General features: G+C 46.9%; 1 protein-coding gene across 6 annotated transcripts in view; it reads left to right on the forward strand.

Moving 5' to 3' along the window:
• The window catches only part of LOC144733533 (TGF-beta-activated kinase 1 and MAP3K7-binding protein 2-like), a 61594-nt gene that overhangs the window by 34394 nt on the left and 13476 nt on the right, over nucleotides 1-13724 (forward strand). For 4 of the 6 annotated variants that reach the window (XM_078615488.1, XM_078615487.1, XM_078615489.1 and 1 more), the window contains 3 exons: nucleotides 6856-7201; nucleotides 9285-9911; nucleotides 12910-13038. In XM_078615488.1, coding sequence (XP_078471614.1) covers nucleotides 6856-7201; nucleotides 9285-9911; nucleotides 12910-13038 — 1102 coding nt within the window. Of the gene's footprint in view, nucleotides 1-5919; nucleotides 6044-6066; nucleotides 6752-6855; nucleotides 7202-9284; nucleotides 9912-12909; nucleotides 13039-13724 lie in introns of those variants that run through there. The other 2 variants (XM_078615490.1, XM_078615492.1) reach the window with 2 other exon arrangements.

The following is a 13724-nucleotide window of genomic DNA, read 5'->3' on the forward strand; positions in this document are numbered from 1 at the left end:
TTTAGGACATTTTTTTTTTATATTTAATTTAAAATACCAACGTGATAAAAATGAAACTCTTACTCAAGAAAAACAGAAATGAATAATAAAATAAAACCGATGCCACGCATATAAAGGATTTATAGTGAAAAACTTTGTTTTTACGGGTTAATTTTTTTGGTTTTCGGAAGTAGCTTGGCCTTTTGCGGGGTTCCACTGTGGAATCCCTCGGTCCCTGCCAGCTCCCCCCCCCTTCCGACCCACCTATCTCGGAGCGGTTCTGAGCAAGTGGCGGTGGGTGTGCCCCCAAAGAGTGGTGATTAATCACATTTGGTCGCACTCAATTCACACAAAGTGCTTGCCACAAATGAACCACAATACCTTGCTGATCTCGTAAAGAAGTATAAACCATCACACAAACTCTGGTCATGCTTGCAGTGGCTTTTTGGTTAACCATCAAACAAAGATGGGCTTTTAGGTGTGCTACTGCGGCCATCCTTCCGATATTAGGAAGCCTTTGGAGCTATGCACTTTAAAATCCAAATTTAAAACTCATTTGATAATAGGTTTTTCCCCTTTTTTCTGGCAACAAAACAGGTGTTAAGATGTTAAAACACCAAACGGAAACCTTTTATAAGGAATCATGTCTGCATTAACCACAATGCTTGTGGTCAGAATGCAAACAAAAAACATACTCTGATAATAAATGCATTGTCCTTGAAACTGATTGGTCCACACCAGACAGCTTTCTTTTGAGCCTCGTCTCAAACGGCGTTTGACCAGAGGACGCAAACTTAAAAGGCCTTTTGGCGTCATCTGATTTAACACCGTTTGATATGAGGCTCAAAAGAAAGCTGTCTCTGGTGTGGACCAATCAGTTTCAAGGACAATGCATATATTATCAGAGTATGTTTTTTGTTTGCATTCTGACCACAAGCATTGTGGTTAATGCAATGCAGACATGATTCCTTGTAAAAGGTTTCAGTTTGGTGTTTTAACATTTTAACATCTGTTTTGTTGCCAGAAAAAAGGGGAAAAACCCTATTATCATATTTTGGTACTGGCAAAGGAGGTCCCATGATGAAAACTCATTTCTTTAAAACTGCTTTTTGTGTTTAGTATGTTGTCCTTTCCCCGCACTTCCGATTGGCACGGTTAGCAACGTACGGTGCAAAAAATAAGTTCAACATACATCTGCTGGACTGTGAGAGTGAGCAGGTTGTGCTCTCTTGATGGATTTATTTTTCCCGCTGGGGTGTGGAATGTGGCGTTTGACTGTGCCCGGTGTGGGTCTACGCCGCACAGGCAGCACCTTCGGCTGTCGTAGGTGCCACCGTGTCGGTCACTTCTGTGGACAGTGATTCCACATCGGATGGTAGAGGGTGGTCGGAGCTAAATCTAAAGTTTACTGCTTTTTCCTTTTTGTGTGTTACAGCTGGTTGAATGCTCGTCTGCAGATCTCTCATTATCCTGGCGGTTGGGATGTCTGCATAAGGCATGAAAGAAAAGATGCAGCAGCGTGCATATATACAGAGTGTTTTTGAACGCTCTGCCAAGAATGTATTGGCAATGTAAGGCAGCCCACGCCAAGTTTATTGCTCGCAGAAAAAAGAAATCGCCTTACATTTCTGCTTTGCGTTTTCCATTGTGTTTTTTTCTCAAACGAAACCGCCGCTCACATCTAGGCGTGAAAGAAAAAAACCGCCGCTCGCACTAATTCTCCGTTTTCAGAAAACGGCGAGAGACGGAACCGCGGCGGTTCCTCGAGTGTGCGGTGAGCGGGGCACCGTACAGCTCGCCGTGAGCGCCACACTGCGCTATAGCCCCAGGACGGCAGGGGGGGGGGCGGCACTTCTGTGCGTGGCTCCCCTCGGTAGGAGCCGTGCCAGCGTTTCTCTGCGCCAACGACCGTGCCGGCTGGCAGGTGACGCTACGTTTTGTTCGCGGTGGGGTTTACCCCACAGGGCAAGGAGGGAGGGGGGTGGTGGGCGAGGACCCTTGCAGGATGGTGGTCGTAAAGTTACATAACTAGCATCCCTACGTACAAATTGAGAATTCCTCCGTTAATTTCCCGCACGTGCAGCTTCCTTTACGGACGCCGCCGTCCGTGCAGGTGGAGGCTTGTACTTTTTATTTCACGGCGGGGTGTTATTTAGGGTTTGTTCCTCTCCTTGAGCACCCTGTGGTGCGGTCTATGCAGGAGTCCGGCTTGTTTGTGCAGTCGGCAAGTCGTAGAAACTCACCCCGCCCCGCATCTTTCCATCCTTTTGGGCTTGTAAAAAAAAACACTTGGCTGTACCAAAACTCAAAACGGTGTGAAATTCCTATAAAGATAACTGGATGAAAAAGCATGTTCCTGGAACAGTGAGCGGTCTCAGCAGCCTGCACGGGTGTGGCCAGTTGATACGGTACCCTAAGTCAACCCGGCGGCACCATGCATCCCGTCCCGGTGCCTCCAGACTCCACCCACCTCTGCTAACCATGCTTGGGCAATAATCACAAAATCATGCGGTTGCCGCAGACCTCTTGGGCAGCGTTGCCCAACAGGGCATGGCGTTAGACGACAAACCAAGGTTTTATGTGCTTGGGTTTTCGACATCGGAAAGAGCTTTCCTAAAAACTGGCGGAGTTGGCTTTGCCGGTTGACAGGGTCGAAAGTTTCCACTCACCCCAAGAGGACGAGAGAATCTCGTGTGACGTGGGCCGGTTTGGTGGGTGTGAATGCCGTGCCTGAAGAAAAGCAAAGCGGAGGGGACATCGCACTGTGGCCTGCGTGCAGAGGTTAGGATGTATATACGTACGTATACTGAGCTTCTTTTGCACCGTACGTAGCCAACCGTGCTAAACGGAGGTGTGGGACGCCCTGAGATTAGGCAGAACATTTCTTTTCTCTTCCACCTTGTGGTGCTTTTAAAGGGTCATTTCTTCCTCACCCCACACTGCTGGCCAAGGTGCCTCTAGTCAATTCAAATTGCTGTATGTGTGTGTATGTTGAACTTCTTTTGTGCCTACGTAGCCAACCGTGCTCATCGGAGGTGTGCTGTGTGTACAACATTAGAGGGAGCTCAAGAGAGCCCCTCTAGAGGGTATTTGGCCTACTCTTCCAGGCTGGCTAGACATCTTGGAATATGTTCGAATACCCACACTTTAGATCGACCACTGCATTGTACCCATTTGTATTGCTGGGTGGACAGAGGCTGGGTGAATAAAAAAAAACCTGCACCGTTGTTTCAACTGCAGTGCTGACAGATGGAACTGGCAACCCCTGAATTGCCAAGTCCAGCGTGCTAACTATTATACAATGGCAGCATCCATTGTGTAGTGCTAGTGGTCAACATCAATGCACTATGATAAAGTAATCTCAACCGGTTTATTACAGTCAAAACGCATCAACGCGCGTACAGCATAATTCGCTTTTTCTTGTGCAATTTAAAGAAAAAACAAACATGCACCGAATTTGATAACTCAACAAATTCCCGAGTTGGACCGTCTACCGTGCGTGCGTGCGCAGGTTTTTAGCGTGCCTAATTTCCACACTATTCTTATTTAGCTCAATTTAGCGCAATGGAGAGAAGGGGGGGCGGCGCTGAGTGGCGCGTGTTTGTGCTGCGCTGATAACGCTCGGCGCGTGTCTGCTTCCCGGCGCTAATGCCTTGTATGGGCACGTCTCGTAAACACAGGCGACACTGCCGCGTCTCAGCTGCGAGTGCGGTGAAGGAGTCGTTCAGAATCGGTAGAACCACAAATGGAAAATTAAAAACTCTCCGCGAGTGTGCGACTGTGGGTCATCCAGAACAGACCGTAACAACGTATAGCGACTCAATGACCCGATCCGCAAATACGGAGACATCAAAGCGATACACTATTCCGGCAGGTCCTGATGCGGTTGTTTGGCTTGCCCACCTGAATGTGAAATTGTAGATGTTGATCTACATCAGCCATGCGATAGAAGAAGGTAGAACGAGAGGTGACTCATAAGGGCCTTGTGGCAACGTTGAGTGATACGCTGGGTGCTAATCTTTGAAAATCCTTCCGGGGGTGGGGCAGGGCCTGACCGAAATGTTAAAACTACCCACAAAACTAAATTGACTAAAATATTAATGTGTTCCTGTGCGGTAATGGTTTCAGTGGCTCTCACCTACTTATAAAGCAAGACGCCTGAAGCACAAATTCGTGTTGTCTTGTAGACACGTCACGAGGTGGGTGGGTAGGGGGGGGCTTTCTCTAGCTTGAGTCTGAAGCCCTCGGTCGTGAGAGAGAAAATATTGAAAGTTACAGCCACGTGATTTTTCAGGAATGTCGCCGTAGCGCCCTCTAGTGACATTCCAGCCACGCGCTCGAGTCCTTTCACCTCCATCCACCGGGGCCGATTACCCCGTAATCCTGGCCGACCTATCACGCGAACTCCGGTCATCCTCGCAGCAACTTTTGACCAGCCATCGAATAAAGACAATCTCCATATCGCGTGCTTTCAGATGCGCTTTTGCGGCCGCCTGGAATACTCTTCCTGCCGATATTAGGAAGCCACTGCAGCTATTCACTTTTTAAATTAAGATTGAAAATGTAGTTCTTTTAGAACTGCCTTTTGTGTTTAGTTTGCTGTTTTTCCCCTACACCTCCGATGAGCATGTTTGACTACATACGGTGCAAACTAAGTTCAACATACATACATACACCACGTCTCGATTTAAAGCTTTCGTGACTGCAGGGATTCATCTTCTTGGTTCTTTCGGTAAAGTCACGTAGAAGGGAAGTAATCAAATAATAAAAATAAAACATAATAGTGCGAATTGTTTTATGTTTATTTTTATTATTTTATTACTTCCCTTCTACGTGACTTTACTGAAAGAACCAAGAAGATGCACCACGTCGCGTGGTGGATTGTGGGAGCAGCTCCATGTTCGTCTGTGGAATTCGGCACACAGAGGAGAATTGGACAACGCACTATTGGCAACACATCATCTTGTATTCTAGGGTGAGGATTTGAGAGGTGAACCAGCAGTATTTTCTTGACAGGAACATACCTCAAAGGGCTGTATTGCCATGAATCAATATTCGTTTTATAAATCGAGAAGATAGGCCAAATTTGTACTTTTCCGGGTTCATTTTACTTGAAGTGTAAAGGCTGGTGAATTTCAAATTAAATTGTATGTTTCTATGTATGCGCGCACATGTATATGCATGGATTTTTGGAGTTTTGCCGTAAAACATTACAGTCCAAAGTCCAATTTGCGACTCACTGGCCAGCGAGGCATAAACGGTTTTGTTAAAAGGTATGACACGTGGGTCTACAGAAAATGACAATTATATCACCATACACATTGGTTAATGAAGATAAATAAAGCACAAGCTGCTTTAAACATGAGCTTTCCTGCCCTTTAGAATTAAGCGAATGTATGCGAGATGAATAACACTTTGTTGCGTGTGAGCATCTATAAAGAACGACAGTTACACCCATGCACAAATAAAACCCTGAGTGTGGGCAGTTTAATTGGTTCGGGATCCATATGTGACGGTCAGACATGTGACATTGCTCCGGACTTGTCTTCAAGAGGCAGTGAAACAAAAAGGAGTGACTTTCTTTTTCTTTAAGGGGGTTGTCGAAGTTTGTGTGGATTCCTCTTCCACCTCTGGCGAGCAGCCGAGCGGCACAAACCGCACGTAATAAATGAGAAATGAGTGCAAACAAAACAACCCACCTTGTTCCTGGAGATCAGGGCGCCCGTCCAACACAAGCACGGACTTTCGCTCGCAGCTGCACATGTGTGGAAACGTTATCAGGCCTGGAGCTGCGCGCGGGTGGAAATTTGATCGAGGCTCCTCTGGACCACATGGTCATGTGTTTTGTGCTTCGTTTGTGGTGGAAGTGGCGTTGGATGGAGGTGGGGGGGTGGTGGTGGTAGGGGGCGCGTCGGTCGTGCCTGGGTTTTTGCTTCCTCCACACATGTTGTGTCGGGCAGGGCCAGCAAGGGGCGGCTCTTGGTGAACCCGGAAGTGAATGTTGTTTTGTGCGGCCGAACGAACGGAGCAGGGAATAGGGAGTGTGATGCTGCAGAGAGAGAGTGTGAGTGAACGTGTGTGTGTGCGCGTGTGCGTGTGCGCGTGTGTGATCTGTGCGAGTGTGTGTGTGGGTGTGCCTGTCCGTACTCGTGTGACGGTTCTGCACGACTGTGTGCGTGTTTCGTCTCGGCGGAACTGTGTGTGTCTGTAGATCTGTAGTTTCTCTGTGTGTGGTTGTGGGTGTGACTGTATGCATATATCTGTGCATCTTTACATGTCCTTATGCATGTTTGTGTTTTGGTAAGCATACTTTTTTCTCTATGTATTGTGTTTTGTGTGAGGAACCGGTTAGCATACCTATCTTTTATTCCCAGTCTCTTCTAACATTGGTAGCTATTACTCTCATATCTGAACCCATCCTAGACCTCTCCTAAGTCGAGTATCTAGTTTGTGGTGTGTAAACACAAGCTGTGTGGAGACAAAGGCGGCCGAGCGTGGTTCTTGCCACATTACCCTCCTCGTGTGCCGTGCAGACCTTAATCGGTGCTCACTCTAAGCACTTTCCGCAACAGTCTTTTTAAGGGTATGAGGAGCAGTCTTTGTAGCTGTGTGTGTGTAACTGAATGTATGCATGCATGCGTATGATTATTTTGTGCATATGTGTCTTATGTGTGCTTCTTTGTGTCTTTTAAGTATAAGTTGCACGAAGACCCTAAAGATCCACGACCCTCTTTGTACAGTGCCTTGAAACGTCGTCACGTTTCCACTCTCGGTAAACACCAAAATCGCCGTCTGTCGTCATCCACGTGCCACGCGTGTCTCTGTCGGCATTTTCACTTGCTCCCCTTCTAATACTTGTTGTTCTCGCGTCATCAGAACCAGAACAACCGCGATGCGTGTGCCGAGGCCCTGGCACAGGCGAGCAACAAGTATCTGGACAGGGACTCGGAGGAGACCGGAGTCTTGGGAGGGGGCGGTGGCGGTGGCAGCATCGGCGGCGGCGGTGGCGGCGGCATTGCCGGGAGCCCCCTGCACACCCACACCATCCACCTCAACGTGGGCAATGGCAGCAGCCACATCTGGCTGCACAACAACCCCTGCCCCACAGGGGTTCCTTCCCCCCTGTCTGGCACATCGGTGCTCGGAGAGTTGCCCAGCCAGCCTATGGGCCGCCGCGATTCGGCAGGCGGTCTCCACGCATACCCCATCTACGCCGTCACAGGTGAGAGCTCTGCTGCCCGCCGAGATTTGGTTCCTCTGCGAGCCCTTGGCGTTGGAACTCGCGCCCGTCTTGCCAAGGTTTTAGTCCGGCTTATCTTAACGTGAGTTATCTTAAAATGGGACCTTTTTTGCCAGTATTCTGGCAATAAAACGTGTGAATAATGCGAACTTGAATCCTTGCAAAAGGTTTCTATTTGGTGTTTGAACATCTTAACACCTCCTGTTTTATTGCCTATTCGTAATTCATATTACCGCCTCAACCGAGGCACTTTACAGAGAATTAAGAACGATACAACGTATGACTGTAATGGTGGAGATGAGGTGAATGAAATAGATGAGGAAGCAATGGGTGGCGGATTTGCGATGATGCGTGAATTCGGTGAAAGCGAAATTGATGACAGTAAATAATGAGTGATCGCCATATGATGAGAATATGAAGAGGCAACAGCGGTGGTGGTTATGACGGGAGATTAAGGGGTCATGGGGGGGGGGAGTTAGGGAACACTAAATGAGTTTTGAGTGGAGAGTGGAAACTCGTGAGCGAAGTTGACTGTTTAATATTGAGGGGAATTTTGTTCCACTGAAGGGGGGCGAGAAGAGAGAGAGAGCGAAAGCGTGGATTGAGCACAAGGAGGAGGAGGAACAAAGAGAGACGGCAAAGATTGAGAATGTAGAGGGAAAGAAGACACAGTAAGATACAGCGATAACTACCGACAAGGTGTGACTAATTCTAGATTTGAAGCTTTCGTGACTGCAAGGATTCATACTCTTAGTTTTTTCGGTAAAGTCACGTAGGTAAATTAAAATTAATAAAGTGATTTTGTTATTTTACTTTTTATTAATTTTATTTTGTTACCTACGTGACTTTACCGAAAAAACTAAGAGTAAGGTGTGACTAGTGTTTATTATTCTTGGCTCTTTCGGTAAAGTCACGTAGAAGGGAAATAATAAAATAATAAAATTATATTATTTCCCTTCTACGTAAAGTCACGTAGAAGGGAAATAATAAAATTATATTATTTCCCTTCTACGTGACTTTACCGAAAGAACCAAGAATATGAATCCCTGCAGTCACGAAAGCTTTAAATCAAAATTTAGTGTTTATTAGCCTGTGACCTCATTGCCCAGATTGTGGTCGATCTCGTCAGATCTCGGAAAATTAGCGAGGGCTGAGCCGAGATAACGCTTTGGATGGGCAGCCGAAATGGAAACCGGCGTTGTAGGGACTTCGTGCTGTTTGGCACGGACAGATGAGGCGGGGGGCGGGGAGCTTTTTCCAGGGTACGTGAATGTTCTGATGCAGGGATTTCTGGTGGTGGGCACAGCCGTGCACACGTTCAAGAAATGCATGTAGCTTCAGCTGGAAATGAGGCTTACTGTATGCGAATTAAGCCTCGTATTTTGTAATGTCTGCCTCCACAGGTCTTGTGTTTAATGGTTTGTGGTACAATATTTGGGTCTTATTTCCATGTGTTTATGTTTGCATGCATTACGTGCATATGCAAAGCCGAGAAGAGAATAAAAGCAGCACTTAGTTTATGTGCACGGGAGTTCCATTTTCAGTCCACGCGAAAAAAGTAAACGTAAACCAGACCGGATTTTCCATAGACCCCCGTCTGTCGCGTCCACTGCACTTAGTGTGAATTGCGTGGAAACCGATCGATCATTCAATTAACTTTATTGGCTTCACCAGCGCCAGCGGCGGGCACACGGGGAGGATCTGGTCAAAGTGAACCACGTGCCCAAACTGGAAACGAAACCCGGATGGCGCACGCAAAATTTGTAGACCTGTCAATCTGCTTTTTTGAAAGGAAAGGAAGAGAATTGGCGTCCCGATTTCGAGGGAAGTCATCTGTTTTCCCAATATTCGATTTCGTGCGCTGGAGGGGAGAAACCGCGAACAGTTGATTCAAAACGAGTAACGGAGAACGTGGTGATCTAAGCGGCGGCGATGGTTACAGGAAAACACTGCCACATCCTCGGCAGGACCCAAGCACCCTGGAACATGAGCTCGGAGGAGCCTTCTGTATTTGCTCTCAGCGGGTTACTTATGTTATTCATGTTCTGTGGGTGGGTGAGTGCAGGCCTGTCGCAGCAGCAGCCACAGTCCATCAAGGTGACGCTGAAACCGAACATGCAAACAGGACGCGGCACACCCACGTCGCTGCACATCCGCGGCGGCCTGAACCAGCAGCCGGCCCAGCAGCAGCAACAGCAGCAGCAGATGATGCAGCAGATGCAGCAGACGCAGCAACAGCAGCCGCCTCTGTATATGCAATCGTCCAAGCAGCCGTCCCTCTACAGCATCCCCACCGTGTACAGTTCAATACAGCAGCAGTCGCAGCAAGCCCAGCAGCAGCAGTCGCAGCAGCCGACTGTGTACAGCTCGTCGCAGCAGCATCAGACATCGCACGTCTACATGCCCGTGTCGTCGCCCACCAGCGTGTCGGCGCACGTCCAGTTTGCGCAACCCCAGTCGCAGCTCGGATACCTGAACTGTGGGCCCAACGGCATGAGCTCGTCCGCTTGCGCCGGCCCCACGTCGCTACCGGCGCAGAGCCCCGGCGTCTCCGCCGCATGCCCCTCGCCGGCGTCCGCCGTGCCGACGGCCACGCGGAAAAACCAGATCGAGATTAAGATCGAGCAGCCGCACCTACACTGGGGCAGCACGGGCGGCGTGAGGAACGCGGCACCGTCGCTCGTGTCCCACGGTAAGCCGGATCGCGATGGTGCGGTCGATGTGGATCGCTCGTCGAGTGTCCGCCGTTCGTGCTGGGCGTGCAGCGATTTGACGCAACAGTCTTCGCGGTTCGATGGATTGTGGTCAAATCCACGGTCACAGTTCAATTCACGAGTTTGATGCCCTTTTTATCTCATCGTTGGGATATTCTACGGCACGGAGTAGTGCACCGCTTGCTGCTGCGGGAGTTCTGATTGGATAAGAACGTGGCTTGTCGTCGTCGCAAGCCTCTCGCGCGTTTGGGAGGGGGCATATTATGAAAAGCAGCACTTTGAGCATCTTCGCACAGATGACTTGCAGTGAAATTCAATCGAAGGAGCCCTTCTGGAACGCAGTAGTAGGACGGTCCCCACAAATCGGACGAACTTCTCGTCACAACTTTTTAGAATTCACCCAAATAATACATCCGGGGTGTCATTTTGAAGGTAATTTATATATCACTTGAGAAAATATATATTGTTTGTCGAGTAAAGATGCACGTACCAAAAACAAAATGCACCATCGGCATCGCCAGTCTGGATTCAAAAACGGGAGTACGTCTAATGATTTATCCCGTGTCACAAAAAGGTGGACATTTTTTTTTATAATTACATAATTCCTAATTTGTTGACATCCTTTGCCCAATGAAAAAAAGCCACTTGGCCATTACAATGATTTCCCCACATCTTTTAAATGCCTGGAATGTATGTCCAAAATCTACGGAACGTTTGACGAGTATCTAAGAGGAAAACTACCGGCACCTAAAGAGAGCAGCGAGTTGATTTTGAATAGGAAGGAATGTGCCAATCTATCTCCCTGAGCCCTCTCGTATAATTATACAAAATCGTTGCGCACTCTCTTGGCAGACTGTGTGCCGAGAGATAAGTAAATAAACAGAGAATGCATTTATTTCATTATTTTTTCCTTACTTTCCCTGTTTCACTTCATCACCCTTACCCATAGTTTGGTGAAAGTTGACGTCTGTAGACATTCACAGAGCTCATCAGACCGCCGCCATAACGTGTCAGTGTAACGGAAATGGAGTGATTGAGAGTGTGTCAGATTTCCCGTTGGGGTCAAACGGTGCCATAAAAAATTAACCCGTAAAAACAAAGTTTTTCACTCTAAATCTTTTATATGCGTGGTGGCTAGAGTCCTCTCGTCCTCTGGCATGAGATGGCTGCCACCTATGGGTCAGATGATTGTCTGCCAGCATTAAGCAATTGGTAATTAAATATTTTTAAAAAATCCCCTTAACAGTGTAAAATTTAGGAAAACATTTTTCACGAAAATTAATTGTCACGCACAACGAGTCTGTGTGGAAAATGTCAGCTCGATTGGATCACGGGAAGTGGGTTAAAAAACGACCGAAAGATTTGCACGGTCGTAAGCAAGCAAGCAAGCGAACTTAATATAAAGGATTTAAAAAGTAGTCGTCTGCCATGCGCAGTGTTAATTGAATCGGCGATTTTTCATTTCAGTGTTTAATGCTCGATAATCTGGAGACACCAACATTTCGTTAATCTCCGAGGCCAGATTACTAAAATGGTCAAATGTTTAGTGCACCCTTGGATATGAAAGATCGACGTGAGGAGTGAGCAATTCCTACCCCACTCTCATATTATCAGTCAAGCGAATCAGTGAATTCAATAAATTATCTTGTATACACATTTAAACAATTAACTTTTTTGATCTTCCTCTGTCTGCTGCAGCCTCTTAACATCTTAATTGATTACACTGTAACAAAACATTTTTTTCCTGCGTAGTAAGTGCTATTCCTTAATTGCTTATGTCTCAAAAGTACAGAAAATGGTTATGGTTCCCCACAAACTTAAATTTTGTGACCAGGACAGTGATATTTAGAAATTTACCTATTTTCACTGAGAAAACGTGTGCATTTGTGTCATTCCTTCACATAAAGTCGTGGTCACAAAAGCAAAGTTTGTGGGGAATAATAGCCATTTTCTATACTTTTTAGGAATAAGCAATTAAAAAATAACACTATCCAGGGACAAAAATTGTGTTACATAGTGTTATCTTAGTCTGCACCTTATTTGATTGTCAATCGTCTGGGGATGTATGTTGAACTTTTTCGCACCGTACGTAGCCAACCGTACTTATTGGAGGTGTAGGCTAAGGAAAACAAACTAAACACAGAGCAGTTCTCATGAAATTTGTTTTCAATCGAGATTTAAAAGTGCCTAGCTCCAGTGGCTTCCTCATATTGGACAGAAGAGCATTCCAGATGGCCGCAAAAGCACATCTGAAAATGCAGTGACCATCTTTTATGCGATGGTTAGTCAAAAGCCCCTGCGATAATGGTCTAGGCCTCGTCGGTCATGCATTGATCTTTAATGGGTGTGTCTTTGTCATGGTTATGCTTGATGATTTTTGCCCACTTTTATTCATCGTTGTAACTCACACTTTTTTATAAAAAAAAAAACTGTCAACCGATATTTTCACAACTTTTGTATTCCAAACCCGCTTCTGCATCTTAATTGTTTCGTTCTGTAGTGACGCTGCCAAGAGAGCGTTGTGCCGTTCATTCCGCGGGACTCGTGTTTGCGCTCATTCCATCATGTAATACACTAGAACCCCTCTTAACGACCACCCCTGTTAACGTCTGATCGCTTAACGGCGGGCCTCCATCGAGCCCAATGTGTTTGCTTACCAACCATTCCCCTGTTAACGACGAGCTTATGACGAGCACGCGACCCGCCAATTTCGGCCAATCGGCGAGCTCCAATGTGGTCTGACCAGGCCTCGGCCAATCAGCGACGTCCATTCGTGAGCGTTGGGACATTGTTTGCATTCAGTGTCTGCTGCTCTTCGAAGTAGAAACATCACTTTAGAATTCTTGGTCTACTGTACTTCCTATGTATTTCCTCTACTCGCTTAACGACCTCATCCCTTAACGACCGGGGTTCTACTGTACGCGTGGTGTGAATTGCCCCCTGATGGTGGCGTCGTGTGCCGTGTGTTGGGCACAGGCCACGGGATGGGACCGGGCCCTGGCGGTGGCCGTGGCATGGGCCAGCCCACCCTGCTTATCGCCACGTCCCCCGCACCTCCGAGCACCAACAGCACAGCGGTGACCGTCGGGGGTAGGACCAGCTCAGGTGAGACAGGAATACAACTTTCGCGCTGGCGCCTACGATGGTACAACTGTCATCATCACCACCGTTGTCTTCATTCGGCTTGTAATGATGTGTCAATTCTTTAACTGATAATCCATTCTCATGTCGATGCTATGTGCGTTGAATCATGCGCATGAGATTGAGCTTTTTACGATTGTATACAAATTATTTTGGAAATGTAATATTTGCGATAATGGGGTGAACGAAACTGTAAGATGGCAATCGAATGACAATTCCCAATCATGACAATTCATCATATCGCTAGGGGAGTGAATAATTTTCTGCCTAATCATCGTCAATAATAATATATTTTTTTAATATAAATATCTTAATCAACACCCGGTATTCGCTGTTAATAATTAGCAGCAGCATCGTCATTATCATTCATCATATTGTTTATCATCATCATCACTCTTAAGGCACCTTTCACGATCACATTCCCAAGCAATAGGCACACTGTGGCATTGCCCTTTTTTTAAACGGTGGTGGTTTTCCTTTGGGCCTTAAAAACTGCGATGCTCCCATTTGAGCGATGGTGACCAGGTGTCTTCAATTCCCACACAGTTTGGTGAACACACACGGTCCCTTTGTTGTGTCGGTAATGCCTTTGTTTTGATTGCCCATGTGATTTATTTTGAACTCCCATTGTTTGCGTCTTGCTGTGTCTG

The sequence above is a fragment of the Lampetra planeri genome, chromosome 47 (genome assembly GCF_965212315.1).
Source record: "Lampetra planeri chromosome 47, kcLamPlan1.2.h2, whole genome shotgun sequence".
Classification (NCBI taxonomy): Eukaryota; Metazoa; Chordata; class Hyperoartia; order Petromyzontiformes; family Petromyzontidae; genus Lampetra; species Lampetra planeri.